Raw genomic sequence first — 12,972 nt, 5'->3', positions numbered from 1 at the left:
TGCGGGTAGCTCTCTGAATGTCACCTTGCCCGCAGCAGGTGCGGGTAGCTCTCTGAATGTCACCTTGCCCGCAGCAGGTGCGGGTAGCTCTCTGAATTTCACCTTGCCCGCAGCAGGTGCGGGTAGCTCTCTGAATTTCACCTTGCCCGCAGCAGGTGCGGGTAGCTCTCTGAATGTCACCTTGCCCGCAGCAGGTGCGGGTAGCTCTCTGAATGTCACCTTGCCCGCAGCAGGGTAGCTCTCTGAATGTCACCTTGCCCATAGCAGGGTAGCTTTCTGAATGTCACCTTGCCCACAGCAGGGTAGCTCTCTGAATGTCACCATGCCCGCAGCAGGGTAGCTCTCTGAATGTCACCTTGCCCGCAGCAGGGTAGATCTCTGTATGTCACCTTGCCCACAGCAGGGTAGCTCTCTGTATGTCACCTTGCCCACAGCAGGGTAGCTCTCTGTATGTCACCTTGCCCACAGCAGGGTAGCTCTCTGTATGTCACCTTGCCCACAGCAGGGTAGCTCTCTGTATGTCACCTTGCCCACAGCAGGGTAGCTCTCGACAGCAGTATGTGTGTCTTACACAGGGGCACACTGCAGATTTTGTTTGTCGTTGTTCTTTTTTGTGGTAATTAGTTTTTATTTTTTCTCCTCCCTGGGGGCTTGCCTTGTCACCCTCACCCCACTCCCTAACTGGCATAGAGTATATCCTGCACCTCTTCATCACCACAGCTGCCTGCCTGCCCTGCATCTTGTCATTGGGCCATCTGTGTGCACTGCGGTGTGGAAACAATTCAGTAGCTGCTGCTCTCTCCACCCCTATCTGTTTGTGGAGGAGGAAAAAGCAGCCAGGCAGTGACCCGTGCACTGCACATTTTTCCCATTCTTCTGCTACTACAGAAGGCTCTCGGAAAGTGTCAGATATTGTATATTATCTCTCAACCCACCCAAGCCAGTGTCAGTGCAGTCTTTTCCCCACCTCCCTTCACCATGCATACTACATAATACATACTACACAGTACACACAGAAGAAGTGAATCAGTCAGTGTACTGTGGCTAGGGCTGCATGCGTGGCTTTTGGAATACTTGGCATTGATGGACATTGCACGCTGCTTCATATTTAAATGATGTCCCCCCTCTTCTCCCCCTCCAGTCCTCCTGCTCTCCCTCCAAAGAAGCGCCAGTCTGCCCCCTCCCCCACTCGGGTGGCAGTAGTAGCCCCCATGAACCACGCCACCAGTGGCTCCAGTCTTCCCATGGGCATCGGCCTCCACAAACAGGTACAGTGGCTCCTGTCTTCCAAATCAAATTGTATTGGTCACATACACATGGTTAGCAGATGTTAATGCGAGTGTAGCGAAATACTTGTGCTTCTAGTTCTTACCGTGCAGTAATATCTAGCAAGTAATGGGAAACTGTGTGTCATAAGTAGTCTTGATTCTTTAGAAAGCATCGGCCTCCACAAACAGGTACAGTGGAAGGAGCAGCTACACACACTGGGGCTGTCAGAAATGGCACCATATTCAGTTTAGTGTACTACTTCTGACCAGGCCCAATAAGGAATAAGTTGCCATTTTGGATTGTGCTATGTTTTACACCAGGGTGAGACATATATCAGTCATTTCTTGCACTGTTTCTTTTTCGGCGGCTATTATGTATTTTTCCACTAAAACGGGTCTTGTCACCTCTCTGGTTGGCAGGAGTACGAGGTGGATGCCCTGCAGCGGCGCTTCTCTGGGGGCAGCCATTACTACGGAGGGGAGTCACCGCGCATATCCCCCTGCAATAGCATGGGCAAGCTGAGCAAGTCCGACGAGCAGCTGTCCTGGACAATAGACAGTGGGCAGTGCTCACGCAACACCAGCAGTGAGGCTCTGGGTGAGTACTCAAACGGGCGTCAAAGCTCGATCTTTAACCAGAGATCCATTTTTTTTCTTCAAATAATGTAAACTATTTGGTGGAAGGTGCTTTGGCTGTCCGAAGAGGCAAGTAAAATGTTGTCTTTAAGACAAAGTTAATTTGCTTTGACTCTACTGTTCCATTTGTACATTTTACTTGCCCGTCTGGGCAGTATTTCCTGTTATATTCACTTAATTCCATTCCAACCCCTCCCTCCACACGTGCTCAGTGCACACAAGCTCCTGTAAGGCCTACAGAAATAAATCTAACTGATTGGATACACACACTACATTCCTTTCCAAATGATGACAGTTTTATCACAAATTCAAAATGGACTGGTTGATTGAAGTAGGAAAATGTGTTCCAACAACGAGCTGCAGTTTTTTGAATAATTGCGTCCTGTCTATTTTCTGCTGAAGCTACTTTGTGAACTGCTAGTGCCATTTAGAATTAGTTAGCCTGGGCTATAATCTCCCTAAACATAGACAGGTTCCACTCTGACAATATGCAAAAACATTAGTTTGACTAAGACAAAGAGAGTATTTTCATCAGAAACATCAAGCATGCAGTGGCAAAAAAAAGTACATTACCGTTCAAATGTTTGGGGTCACTTAGAAATGTCCTTGTTTTTGAAAGAAAAGCACATTTTTTTGTCCATTTAAAATAACATCGAATTGATCAGAAATACAGGGTAGACATTGTTAATGTTGTAAATTACTATTGTAGCTGGAAACGGCTGATTTTTAATGGAATATCTACATAGGCGTACAGAGGCCATTATTAGCACTCCTGTGTTCCAATGGCACGTTGTGTTAGCTAATCCAAGTATATCATTTTAAAAGGCTAATTGATCATTAGAAAACCCTTTTGCAATTATGATAGCACAGCTGAAAACTGTTATGCTGATTAAAGAAGCAATAAAACTGGCCTCTTTAGACTAATTGAGTATCTGGAGCATCAGCATTTGTGGGTTTGATTAAAGGCTCAAAATGGCCAGAAACAAAGGACTTTCATCTGAAACTCGTCAGTCTATTCTTGTTCTGAGGAATTAAGGCTATTCCATCTGAGAAATTGCCAAGAAACTGAAGATCTGGCACAACGCTGTGTACTACTCCCTTCACAGAACAGCGCAAACTGGCTCTAACCAGAATAGAAAGAGGAGTGGGAGGCCCCGGTGCACAACTGAGCAAGATGACAAGTACATTAGAGTGTCTAGTTTGAGAAACAGATGCCTCAACTGGCAGCTTCATTAAATAGTACTCGCAAAACACCAGTCTCAACGTCAACAGTGAAGATGCGACTCCGGGATGCTGGCCTTCTAAGCAGAGTTGCAAAGAAAAAGCCATATCTCAGACTGGCCAATAAAAAGAAAAGATTAAGATGGGCAAAAGAACACGGACACTGGACAGAAAAACTCTGCCTCGATGGCCAGCATCCCGGAGTCGCCTCTTCACTGTTGACGTTGAGACTGGTGTTTGAATTCCCACGTTTATCAAGACATTTTGCGGGAGAATGTAAGTCTATCTGTCCGCCAATTGAAGCTCAACAGAAGTTGGGTGATGCAACAGGACAACAACCCAAAAGACAGAAGTGAATCAACAACAGAATGGCTTCAACAGAAGAAAATACACAGTCCTGAGCTCAACCCGATTGAGATGCTGTGGCATGACCTCAAGAGAGCGGTTCACACCAGACATCCCAAGAATATTGCTGAACTGAAACAGTTTTATAAAGAGGAATGGTCCAAAATTCCTCATGACCGTTGTGCAGGTCTGATCCGCAACTACGGAAAACGTTTGGTTGAGGTTATTGCTGCCAAATGAGGGTCAACTTGTTATTAAACTTATTTGGGATCGGTGTCCCTTCCACGGGACAGTTGAGCTAACATAGGCTAATGCGATTAGCATGAGGTTGTAAGTAGCAAGAACATTTCCCAGGACATAGACATATCTGATATTGTCAAAGCTTAAATTCTTGTTAATCTAACTGCACTGTCCAATTTACAGTAGCCATTACAGTGGAATAATTCCATTATATTGTTTGAGGAGAGTGCACAGTTTTGAACATGAAAAGTTATTAATAAACAAATTAGGCACATTTTGGGCAGTCTTGATACAAAAGTTTGAACATAAATGCAATGGTTCATTGGTTCAGTCTAAAACTTTGCACATACACTACTGCCATCTAGTGACCAAAATCTAAATTGCAGCTGGGCTGGAATAATACATTATGGTCTTTCTCTTGCATTTCAAAGATGATAGTACAAAAAAAATACACAAGACTGGTTGTTTTTTTCTTTGTATTTTGTTTTACCAGATCTATTGTGTTATTCTTCTACATTCCTTTCACATTTCTTCAAATGGTACCAAGAATATGCATATCCTTGCTTCAGGGCCTGAGTTACAGGCAGTTAGATTTGGGTGTCATTTTAGGCGAAAATTGAAAAAAGGGGCGGATCCTTAAATCCAAGGGTTCACATACTTTTTCCAACCTGCACTGTGAATGTTTACACAGTGTGTTCAATAAAGACATGAAAAGTTATAATTGTTTGTTATTAGTTTAAGCAGACTGTGTTTGTCTATAGTTGTGACTTGGATGAAGATGTTCTCAACTAGCCTACCTAAAATCAAATCAAATTTATTTGTCACATACACATGGTAAGCAGGTGTTAATGCAAGTGTAGCGAAATGCTTGTGCTTCTAGTTCCGACCATGCAGTAATATCTAACAAGTAATATAACCTAACAATTCCACAACAACTACCTTATACACACAAGTGTAAAGGAATGAATAAGAATATGTACATAAAAATATATAAATGAGTGATGGCCGAACGGCATAGGGAAGATGTAATAGATGATATGGAGTACAGTGATGAGTATTGTAGGGTATGAAAACATATAAAGCGGCATTGTTTAAAGTGGCTAGTGATACATTACAACAGGATGGTAAGATGCAGTAGATGGTATAGAGTACAGTATATACATATGAGATGAGTATTGTAGGGTATGAAAACATATAAAGCGGCATTGTTTAAAGTGGCTAGTGATACATTACAACAGGATGGTAAGATGCAGTAGATGGTATAGAGTACAGTATATACATATGAGATGAGTAATGTAGGTTATGAAAACATTATATACCTGGTTAAATAAAGGTGAAATAAAAATAATTTTAAAAAGATCAGATAACATTTGATGACCAATTTATGCAGAAATCCAGGTAATTCTAAAGGGTTCACATATTTTTTCTTCCCACTGTACGCCTACTCACCAAACACATGTCATGGCCATAATTCATCACTATGCAGTGTTCAATGAGGAATGTTCATCCATTCAGAAAATTCCAAAGATTAAATCGAACGTCTGTATATCGAAAAGAAGACAAATGTTGGTTTGTAACCCTGAATTTTTCCTTGTTTCAAATGATCCCTCTTTGAGAATAACTGCCCCAGGCACGAGATGTGCATCACTTCACACTGGCAACTTTATTCATTTGGAAAAATATTCTGTTAGATAGTTTTATTACATCATGTTTTTTTACTATAGAATAGGCGTCTTGACTGTGATAAGGGCTCAGGAAATAAGAGCGTTTTGTCTGTTAAATGAACAAAACAAGGCTATGCCATTACACAGCCATAGAGTTCTACAAGCAGGTTACTGCCTTTTTGAAGATTGTGTTTCACGATATAATATAATAACCAGTTGATATTACGGTTTCAATAAATTCATCTTACATGGCACTTTTTTTAAAGCAATTTAGCTATTAGGATTTATTTATAATGGTTATGATAAATTTTGCGTTTTTGCAATCTTATGACATCTAGATAAATCCACAAAAAAAATCCAGTGCGGACCTTGTGTTAAAAAAAAAAAAGTTTTTCATGCGAGTACTCGAACAGTCAAAACATTTCAAATGCTCATCCCTAACACACACACATGAAACTCACACACAACACAAACACATATGAGTTACATGTTCCTGCACTGGCTTCACAGAGGCCTGGTTAGAGAGGAGCCCATTAGGTTAAAGAGGAGCCCATAAGGTTAGAGAGGAGCCCATTAGGTTAGAGAGGAGCCCATTAGGTTAGAGAGGAGCCCATTAGGTTAGAGAGGAGACACTATGAGCCCATTAGGTAGAGAGGAGACACTATGAGCCCATTAGGTTAGAGAGGAGACACTATGAGCCCATTAGGTTAGAGAGGAGACACTATGAGCCCATTAGGTTAGAGAGGAGCCACTATGAGCCCATTAGGTAGAGATGAGCCACTATGAGCCCATTAGGTAGAGAGGAGCCACTATGAGCCCATTAGGTAGAGAGGAGACACTATGAGCCCATTAGGTTAGAGAGGAGCCACTATGAGCTGGTTAGGTTAGAGAGGAGACACTATGAGCCTATTAGGTTAGAGAGGAGACACTATGAGCCCATTAGGTTAGAGAGGAGACACTATGAGCCCATTAGGTAGAGAGGAGACACTATGAGCCCATTAGGTAGAGAGGAGACACCATGAGCCCATTAGGTTTGAGAGGAGACACTATGAGCCCATTAGGTTTGAGAGGAGACACTATGAGCCCATTAGGTTAGAGAGGAGCCACTATGAGCCCATTAGGTTAGAGAGGAGCCACGATGAGCCCATTAGGTAGAGAGGAGCCACTATGAGCCCGTTAGATTAGAGAGGAGCCACTATGAGCCCGTTAGGTTAGAGAGGAGCCACTATGAGCCCATTAGGTAGAGAGGAGCCACTATGAGCCCATTGGGTTAGAGAGGAGCCACTATGAGCCCATTAGGTAGAGAGGAGCCACTATGAGCCCATTAGGTTAGTGAGGAGCCACTATGAGCCCATTAGGTTAGAGAGGAGACACTATGAGCCCATTAGGTAGAGAGGAGCCACTATGAGCCCATTAGGTTAGAGAGGAGCCACTATGAGCCCATTAGGTAGAGAGGAGCCACTATGAGCCCATTAGGTAGAGAGGAGCCACTATGAGCCCATTAGGTAGAGAGGAGCCACTATGAGCCCATTAGGTAGAGAGGAGACACTATGAGCCCATTAGGTAGAGAGGAGACACTATGAGCCCATTAGGTTAGAGAGGAGACACTATGAGCCCATTGGGTTAGAGAGGAGCCACTATGAGCCCATTAGGTAGAGAGGAGCCACTATGAGCCCATTAGGTAGAGAGGAGACACTATGAGCCCATTAGGTAGAGAGGAGCCACTATGAGCCCATTAGGTTAGAGAGGAGCCACTATGAGCCCATTAGGTTAGAGAGGAGACACTATGAGCCCATTAGGTTAGAGAGGAGACACTATGAGCCCATTAGGTAGAGAGGAGACACTATGAGCCCATTAGGTAGAGAGGAGCCACTATGAGCCCATTAGGTTAGAGAGGAGACACTATGAGGCCATTAGGTTAGAGAGGCGACACTATGAGCCCATTAGGTAGAGAGGAGACACTATGAGCCCATTAGGTAGAGAGGAGACACTATGAGCCCATTAGGTAGAGAGGAGACACTATGAGCCCATTAGGTTAGAGAGGAGACACTATGAGCCCATTAGGTAGAGAGGAGCCACTATGAGCCCATTAGGTAGAGAGGAGACACTATGAGCCCATTAGGTTAGAGAGGAGCCACTATGAGCCCATTAGGTAGAGAGGAGCCACTATGAGCCCATTAGGTTAGAGAGGAGCCACTATGAGCCCATTAGGTTAGAGAGGAGCCACTATGAGCCCATTAGGTTAGAGAGGAGACACTATGAGCCCATTAGGTAGAGAGGAGACACTATGAGCCCATTAGGTTAGAGAGGAGCCACTATGAGCACATTAAGTAGAGAGGAGACACTATGAGCCCATTGGGTTAGAGAGGAGCCACTTTGAGCCCATTGGGTTAGAGAGGAGCCACTATGAGCCCATTAGGTTAGAGAGGAGACACTATGAGCCCATTAGGTTAGAGAGGAGCCACTATGAGCCCATTAGGTAGAGAGGAGCCACTATGAGCCCATTAGGTTAGAGAGGAGCCACTATGAGCCCATTAGGTTAGAGAGGAGACACTATGAGCCCATTAGGTAGAGAGGAGCCACTATGAGCCCATTAGGTAGAGAGGAGCCACTATGAGCCCATTAGGTAGAGAGGAGCCTCTATGAGCCCATTAGGTAGAGAGGAGCCACTATGAGCCCATTAGGTAGAGAGGAGCCACTATGAGCCCATTAGGTTAGAGAGGAGACACTATGAGCCCATTAGGTAGAGAGAAGACACTATGAGCCCATTAGGTTAGAGAGGAGCCACTATGAGCCCATTAGGTAGAGAGGAGCCACTATGAGCCCATTAGGTTAGAGAGGAGCCTCTATGAGCCCATTAGGTTAGAGAGGAGCCACTATGAGCCCATTAGGTAGAGAGGAGCCACTATGAGCCCATTAGGTTAGAGAGGAGACACTATGAGCCCATTAGGTAGAGAGGAGCCACTATGAGCCCATTAGGTTAGAGAGGAGACACTATGAGCCCATTAGGTTAGAGAGGAGACACTATGAGCCCATTAGGTTAGAGAGGAGCCACTATGAGCCCATTAGGTTAGAGAGGAGCCTCTATGAGCCCATTAGGTTAGAGAGGAGCCATTATAATTCTAGCAAGAGAGGCCTTTCTCTTTGATCAGGAGCACTGTGGTCACCACAGGATCACCATAGGTTGTCTTGATGTGGCAGCCACAGTGTGCGGAAACAAGCCTGCTGCTGATGCGTGTAACGAGTCAACACACGCAGGCAGGAGCTTCCTGTTCCTGCCACCTCCAACAGCACAGAGCATTGTTTACGAGCTGTGACCACCATCCTGTGAGCAAAGAGACAAGACTTCACTGAGGCTGCATCTCAATAGTCTTTAAGCAGCCTCCTCTCCTTCATCTGCATCAGTCTGGAAACAGGATAGCAGGGAGGAGGGCAATATGGTGGATGCTTACTGGGAATTTGTTGAGGAGAGGAAGCCATGTGACGCTATTGAGATGCAGCCTCAAAAAGTCTAAACTGTAATAGCACGGCTGAAACCTTCTGGGACCGGGGACAAGAAAGTGACGGTTGTCAAGGCGATAAGAACGTTGCACCAAGTCATTCGGTGGCTCTTTTCTCAGTGGAAGGAGAAGTGAGCCGTTTTGTGCCTTCTCCATTGTGATCAACTGATGTGTCATGGATCAGTTTCTAAACCAACCCTTTGTGAAATCCTAATATCCCACCTCACCCCCCAATGAAAATAGATTCTGCCAATGTGTTTGTTGTGCTCCTGAGTGGGGTAAAAGTACCTTTTATGCCAAAGTGACAGTGTGGCTTTGTTTTCAGTGCTCTGTGTGGTGACTCACCTGTCCCCCGTCTCTCTCGCTCTCTCTCTCCCTCCTCCCCTCCACAGACACCACAGACCACTACGACCCGGACTACGACTTTCTGCACCAGGACCTGTCCAGCCTGGAGCAGATGACTCCTGTGCCAGTGGAAGCGTGCCTCAGCCCCCTGCCTGAGTCCCACAGCGAGTCTTCCTCCCCCTGCCCTGGCCCCGGTCCGCCGCTGGCACAGCCCCACTTCAGCCCCCTCCAGGGCTCCTCCGTGTCCCCCCTCTACTCCCGCATGACTTCCGCCCTGCCGCCCCCTGCCCTGCCGGAAAAGAAGCGCCGAGGTGGCGCCTGCTCGGGCTTTTCCGACGGCTCCTACTCGGGCTCCTCCTGGTGCGTTTCCTTTGAGCGCCACCCATCCCAGTATGACAACCTCATGGAGGAGGACCTACCGCCTGTGCCCCCCTTCCCCCTGTTCACGCCCGACATCTCGCCCCTGTGCCACGCCGCCGGGGGGTTTGTGTCCGAGTTCAGCGCCTGCGAGATGACAGACGTACCTCAGAGTCCACCGCCACTCCCTGAGAAGAAGAGCCGTCACAGTGAGTATCTGATGTCAGGGGGAGGCAGAAATAATTCATAAAAAGCCTTATACATTCTCTACTGTTACCAGGGTTTTCACATTTAAGCTCCAAATACAGCGGATTAGGCCCCTCTGTAATGCACATGGAGGCCTACTGCTGTGTTAGAATGATAAAACCACAGAATTAAATAGAACATGTTTTATCTCAGTGTAACATTCTGGTCCCAAGTTTTTTTTCCAGTAGGTGTGGCTGGGTTCAGATGAAACCCGTCACCCTTAAGGCGTCAGCAAGCTGGAGCCTAGCCAAACTCAGTTAGGTGAACCGAACGATTGTGCTCGCATACTTCCTTAAAAGACCTTCGCTTGAAAAACAAGAAACAAAGCACCAATAGTACTGTTTGTCCTTTTTGAGATGCCTTAGCCAGTATACACTTCCTCAAAAGAGTTAGAATTAATCTAAAATAACTCAAGAAATATGTCATTTATTTTGATGTTTTTCCGAGGATATCTTAGATTATACATCTAAGATGTTTGGCGCAGTATTTTGTGAATGAAAAAGTGTGCAAGAAAAAGAGTAATCTCTTGTTGAATGACAACAAAGACTTTATTGAAGAATCCATACTGTTGACCAATCACCGACGAAGGGGCGTAGACTTCTATGGGGTCAATTTCACACCATATGTGTTGAATTCAAAATAAAATAAATTGTGAACATGAAAAATAAAGTAGAGAATGTAAACATTATATTTTCCAGGATGGGTGAAATAATGGATGTTGAAATCAAAAACCCAACAATTGAAAGCAAAATGTATAGAATTGTAAACAAAAATAAGAATTCAAACCCCAAAAACTTGTAAGCAAATAATTTTAAAGCGAGAGCAAAACTCTATGACAAATTATAAAAAAATGTTTTTTTTTAAAACGAATGCAAAAATCGTTTTCGGTTAAATTTCCCAGCAACCGATCCTATTGAATAGATTTTGCCTACACTCTTGCCTGCATGTACTACCTTTTGGTTACGCTACTGCCAGTCTTTTCGATTACGAGTTTGGGCATAATTTTCCCGGGAAGGGCGAGGTTTAGAGGGAGGCGTAGACAATGAGTCTCCATTGGTCCGCTAGTTTTGGAGTGACGGTTTTCTCGTTTTGAAATTGTATTTAATGCACACCACGACCATTTTTCATTTGACAATTTACAGGATTGGAAGTGAAGTGCTCCATTTTAACCAACGTTTGACGTGTAGAGTTTCCTCCTCATCTAAACACTATAACAATGTGTAAATGGTTTGGGATACTCTGAAGAACACTGTCATTATCATCTGCAAGCGCATTGTCATTGTAATATCCCCTGTTTGTTTTGGTCTGTGTTTGTGTGCGTCTGTGTGTGCGTGTCTGTGCGTCTGTGTGTGCGTCTGTGTGTGCGTCTGTGTGTGCGTGTCTGTGCGTCTGTGTGCACACGTCTCACCCCCACAGTACTGAAGTACATGCAGTTTGTGGAAGACTACTCGGAGCCCCAGCCCTCGGTTTTCTACCAGATGCCACAGAGCAAGAGCATCTATGAGCAACGCAACAAGCGCTTCCAGGAAGTCTACGGCTTCAACGACTCGTTTAGCAGCAGCGATTCTGTCCACGAGCCCCTCCCACCCCCGGCACTGCCACCCAAACAGAGGCAGCTGGTAAACTATAGCCCCTCACCTCACACTGAAGCCTCACACTCACCAGTGTTACAACATGCAGTACGCCAGCCCATCCACACACCCTGTTCACACACATCCATCACTTACCAAGACCCAATACATATGCATTTCAGGAAACTCATTTTCTTATCATATATTGTACCAAGTGTGTAGGATTGAGTGGTGAGTGAGTCCATGATGTTTTAGCCCATCTGTATACCATAGAAGAAGAAAAGCAGGGTGTTAAGTCCTGAACTCTACTTCAATACATAGAGAAAAAAATGTAAAAGACATGTTTTATTGTCACATACACCGGATAGGTGCAGAGAAATGTGTTGCTTTACAGGGTCAGCCATAGTAGTACGGCACCCTGGAGCAAATTAGGGTTAAGTGCCTTGCTCAAGGGAACTTAAGCCGATTTTTCACCTTGTTGGCTCGGGTATTCGAACCAGCAACCTTTCAGTTACTGGCCAAACGCTCTAACCAGCAGGCTACCTTTTGCATCAGAAAAAAACCCATCTTAACAACAAATACAAATCAGTGCAACGGTACAATTTAAATTACTACCACTTCTCAGTAAGATGGGTTTTTTCCTCCGGCATAAGACGATTGGCCTTTTGTACAGACTTGTCCTCCATGATGTCCCATCTTATATCCCACCACTGTACTTGAATTTGTTTTCATAATTTTGGCCATTTGTTATGTTTGTTTCAGGCCTCTGCAAGGCTGTAGTAGTTCACTTCCCAGATTATATTCAATGCCATAATCTCTTTACCAGACATTCATGGTTGGAAAAAGTAATTTGCTCTGACAGAAAAAAAAATGAACCCGATATAAATGAGTCAATCCATGCTCAAGGTTTATCCATGATTACGGATATTTTTAAGCATATCTAAAGCGGATCAAAATGTGAGAAATAAAAATGAAACATTTCTGAAAAATTTTTTCCCTGTTATTTGACCTTGTGGATTACTGCATGCCCAGTTCATATTGGGTGAGGATTAAGACGAATCACAGAATCCTCTGAGGAGCAGGGAAATAAAACAAGGATTGGTTTGAACTTAAGCTATAGATGTAGGTAGGGGCGCAACTTTGGTTTTAGAAGTGTAAATTAAATGTATCCAGTTGGATAAACACGCCAAACAGTCTACCAGATCGCTCTGAGGCGTCTGCATGGTCCTAAAGCACACCGTTGCCTCGTTTTGTATCACATTCCAATGATAAAACTGGAGGGGTCAGAATGTGGGGGGGGACATGTCCCCGTCCCCAGTGAAAGATGTGCTCCTGGATGTAGGCAGGGACAGGAAAGGGTGTTTGTGTTTCATGTAATCAAAAAGTGTTTCTGTGCTGGCGGTTGTTAACTGTCATGTCCACATTGTGTACTTTCTGATTGCCAGAATGAATAGACTTCTACCTGAGCAGAATGTCCACTCACTTCTGATACAGTAGCTAGTTATTTCCATTTAGGCCAGTCATGTGCTTTGCACAGTATGTAGGCATAGTTCAACGTGGTCTCAGGGCAATTCATATT

The 12,972-nt window shown here is 44.6% G+C and overlaps 1 protein-coding gene across 5 annotated transcripts in view; it reads left to right on the top strand.

Moving 5' to 3' along the window:
• The window catches only part of rapgef1a (Rap guanine nucleotide exchange factor (GEF) 1a), a 46,319-nt gene that overhangs the window by 18,123 nt on the left and 15,224 nt on the right, over positions 1–12,972 (top strand). For all 5 annotated transcript variants that reach the window (XM_029717769.1, XM_029717768.1, XM_029717767.1 and 2 more), the window contains exons 7-10: positions 1,142–1,268; positions 1,689–1,866; positions 9,267–9,785; positions 11,239–11,441. In XM_029717769.1, coding sequence (XP_029573629.1) covers positions 1,142–1,268; positions 1,689–1,866; positions 9,267–9,785; positions 11,239–11,441 — 1,027 coding nt within the window. The remainder of the gene's footprint in view (positions 1–1,141; positions 1,269–1,688; positions 1,867–9,266; positions 9,786–11,238; positions 11,442–12,972) is intronic.

The sequence above is a fragment of the Salmo trutta genome, chromosome 27, assembly GCF_901001165.1.
Source record: "Salmo trutta chromosome 27, fSalTru1.1, whole genome shotgun sequence".
In the NCBI taxonomy this organism is placed as follows: domain Eukaryota; kingdom Metazoa; phylum Chordata; class Actinopteri; order Salmoniformes; family Salmonidae; genus Salmo; species Salmo trutta.
This window is presented reverse-complemented; position numbering and strand designations above follow the sequence as displayed.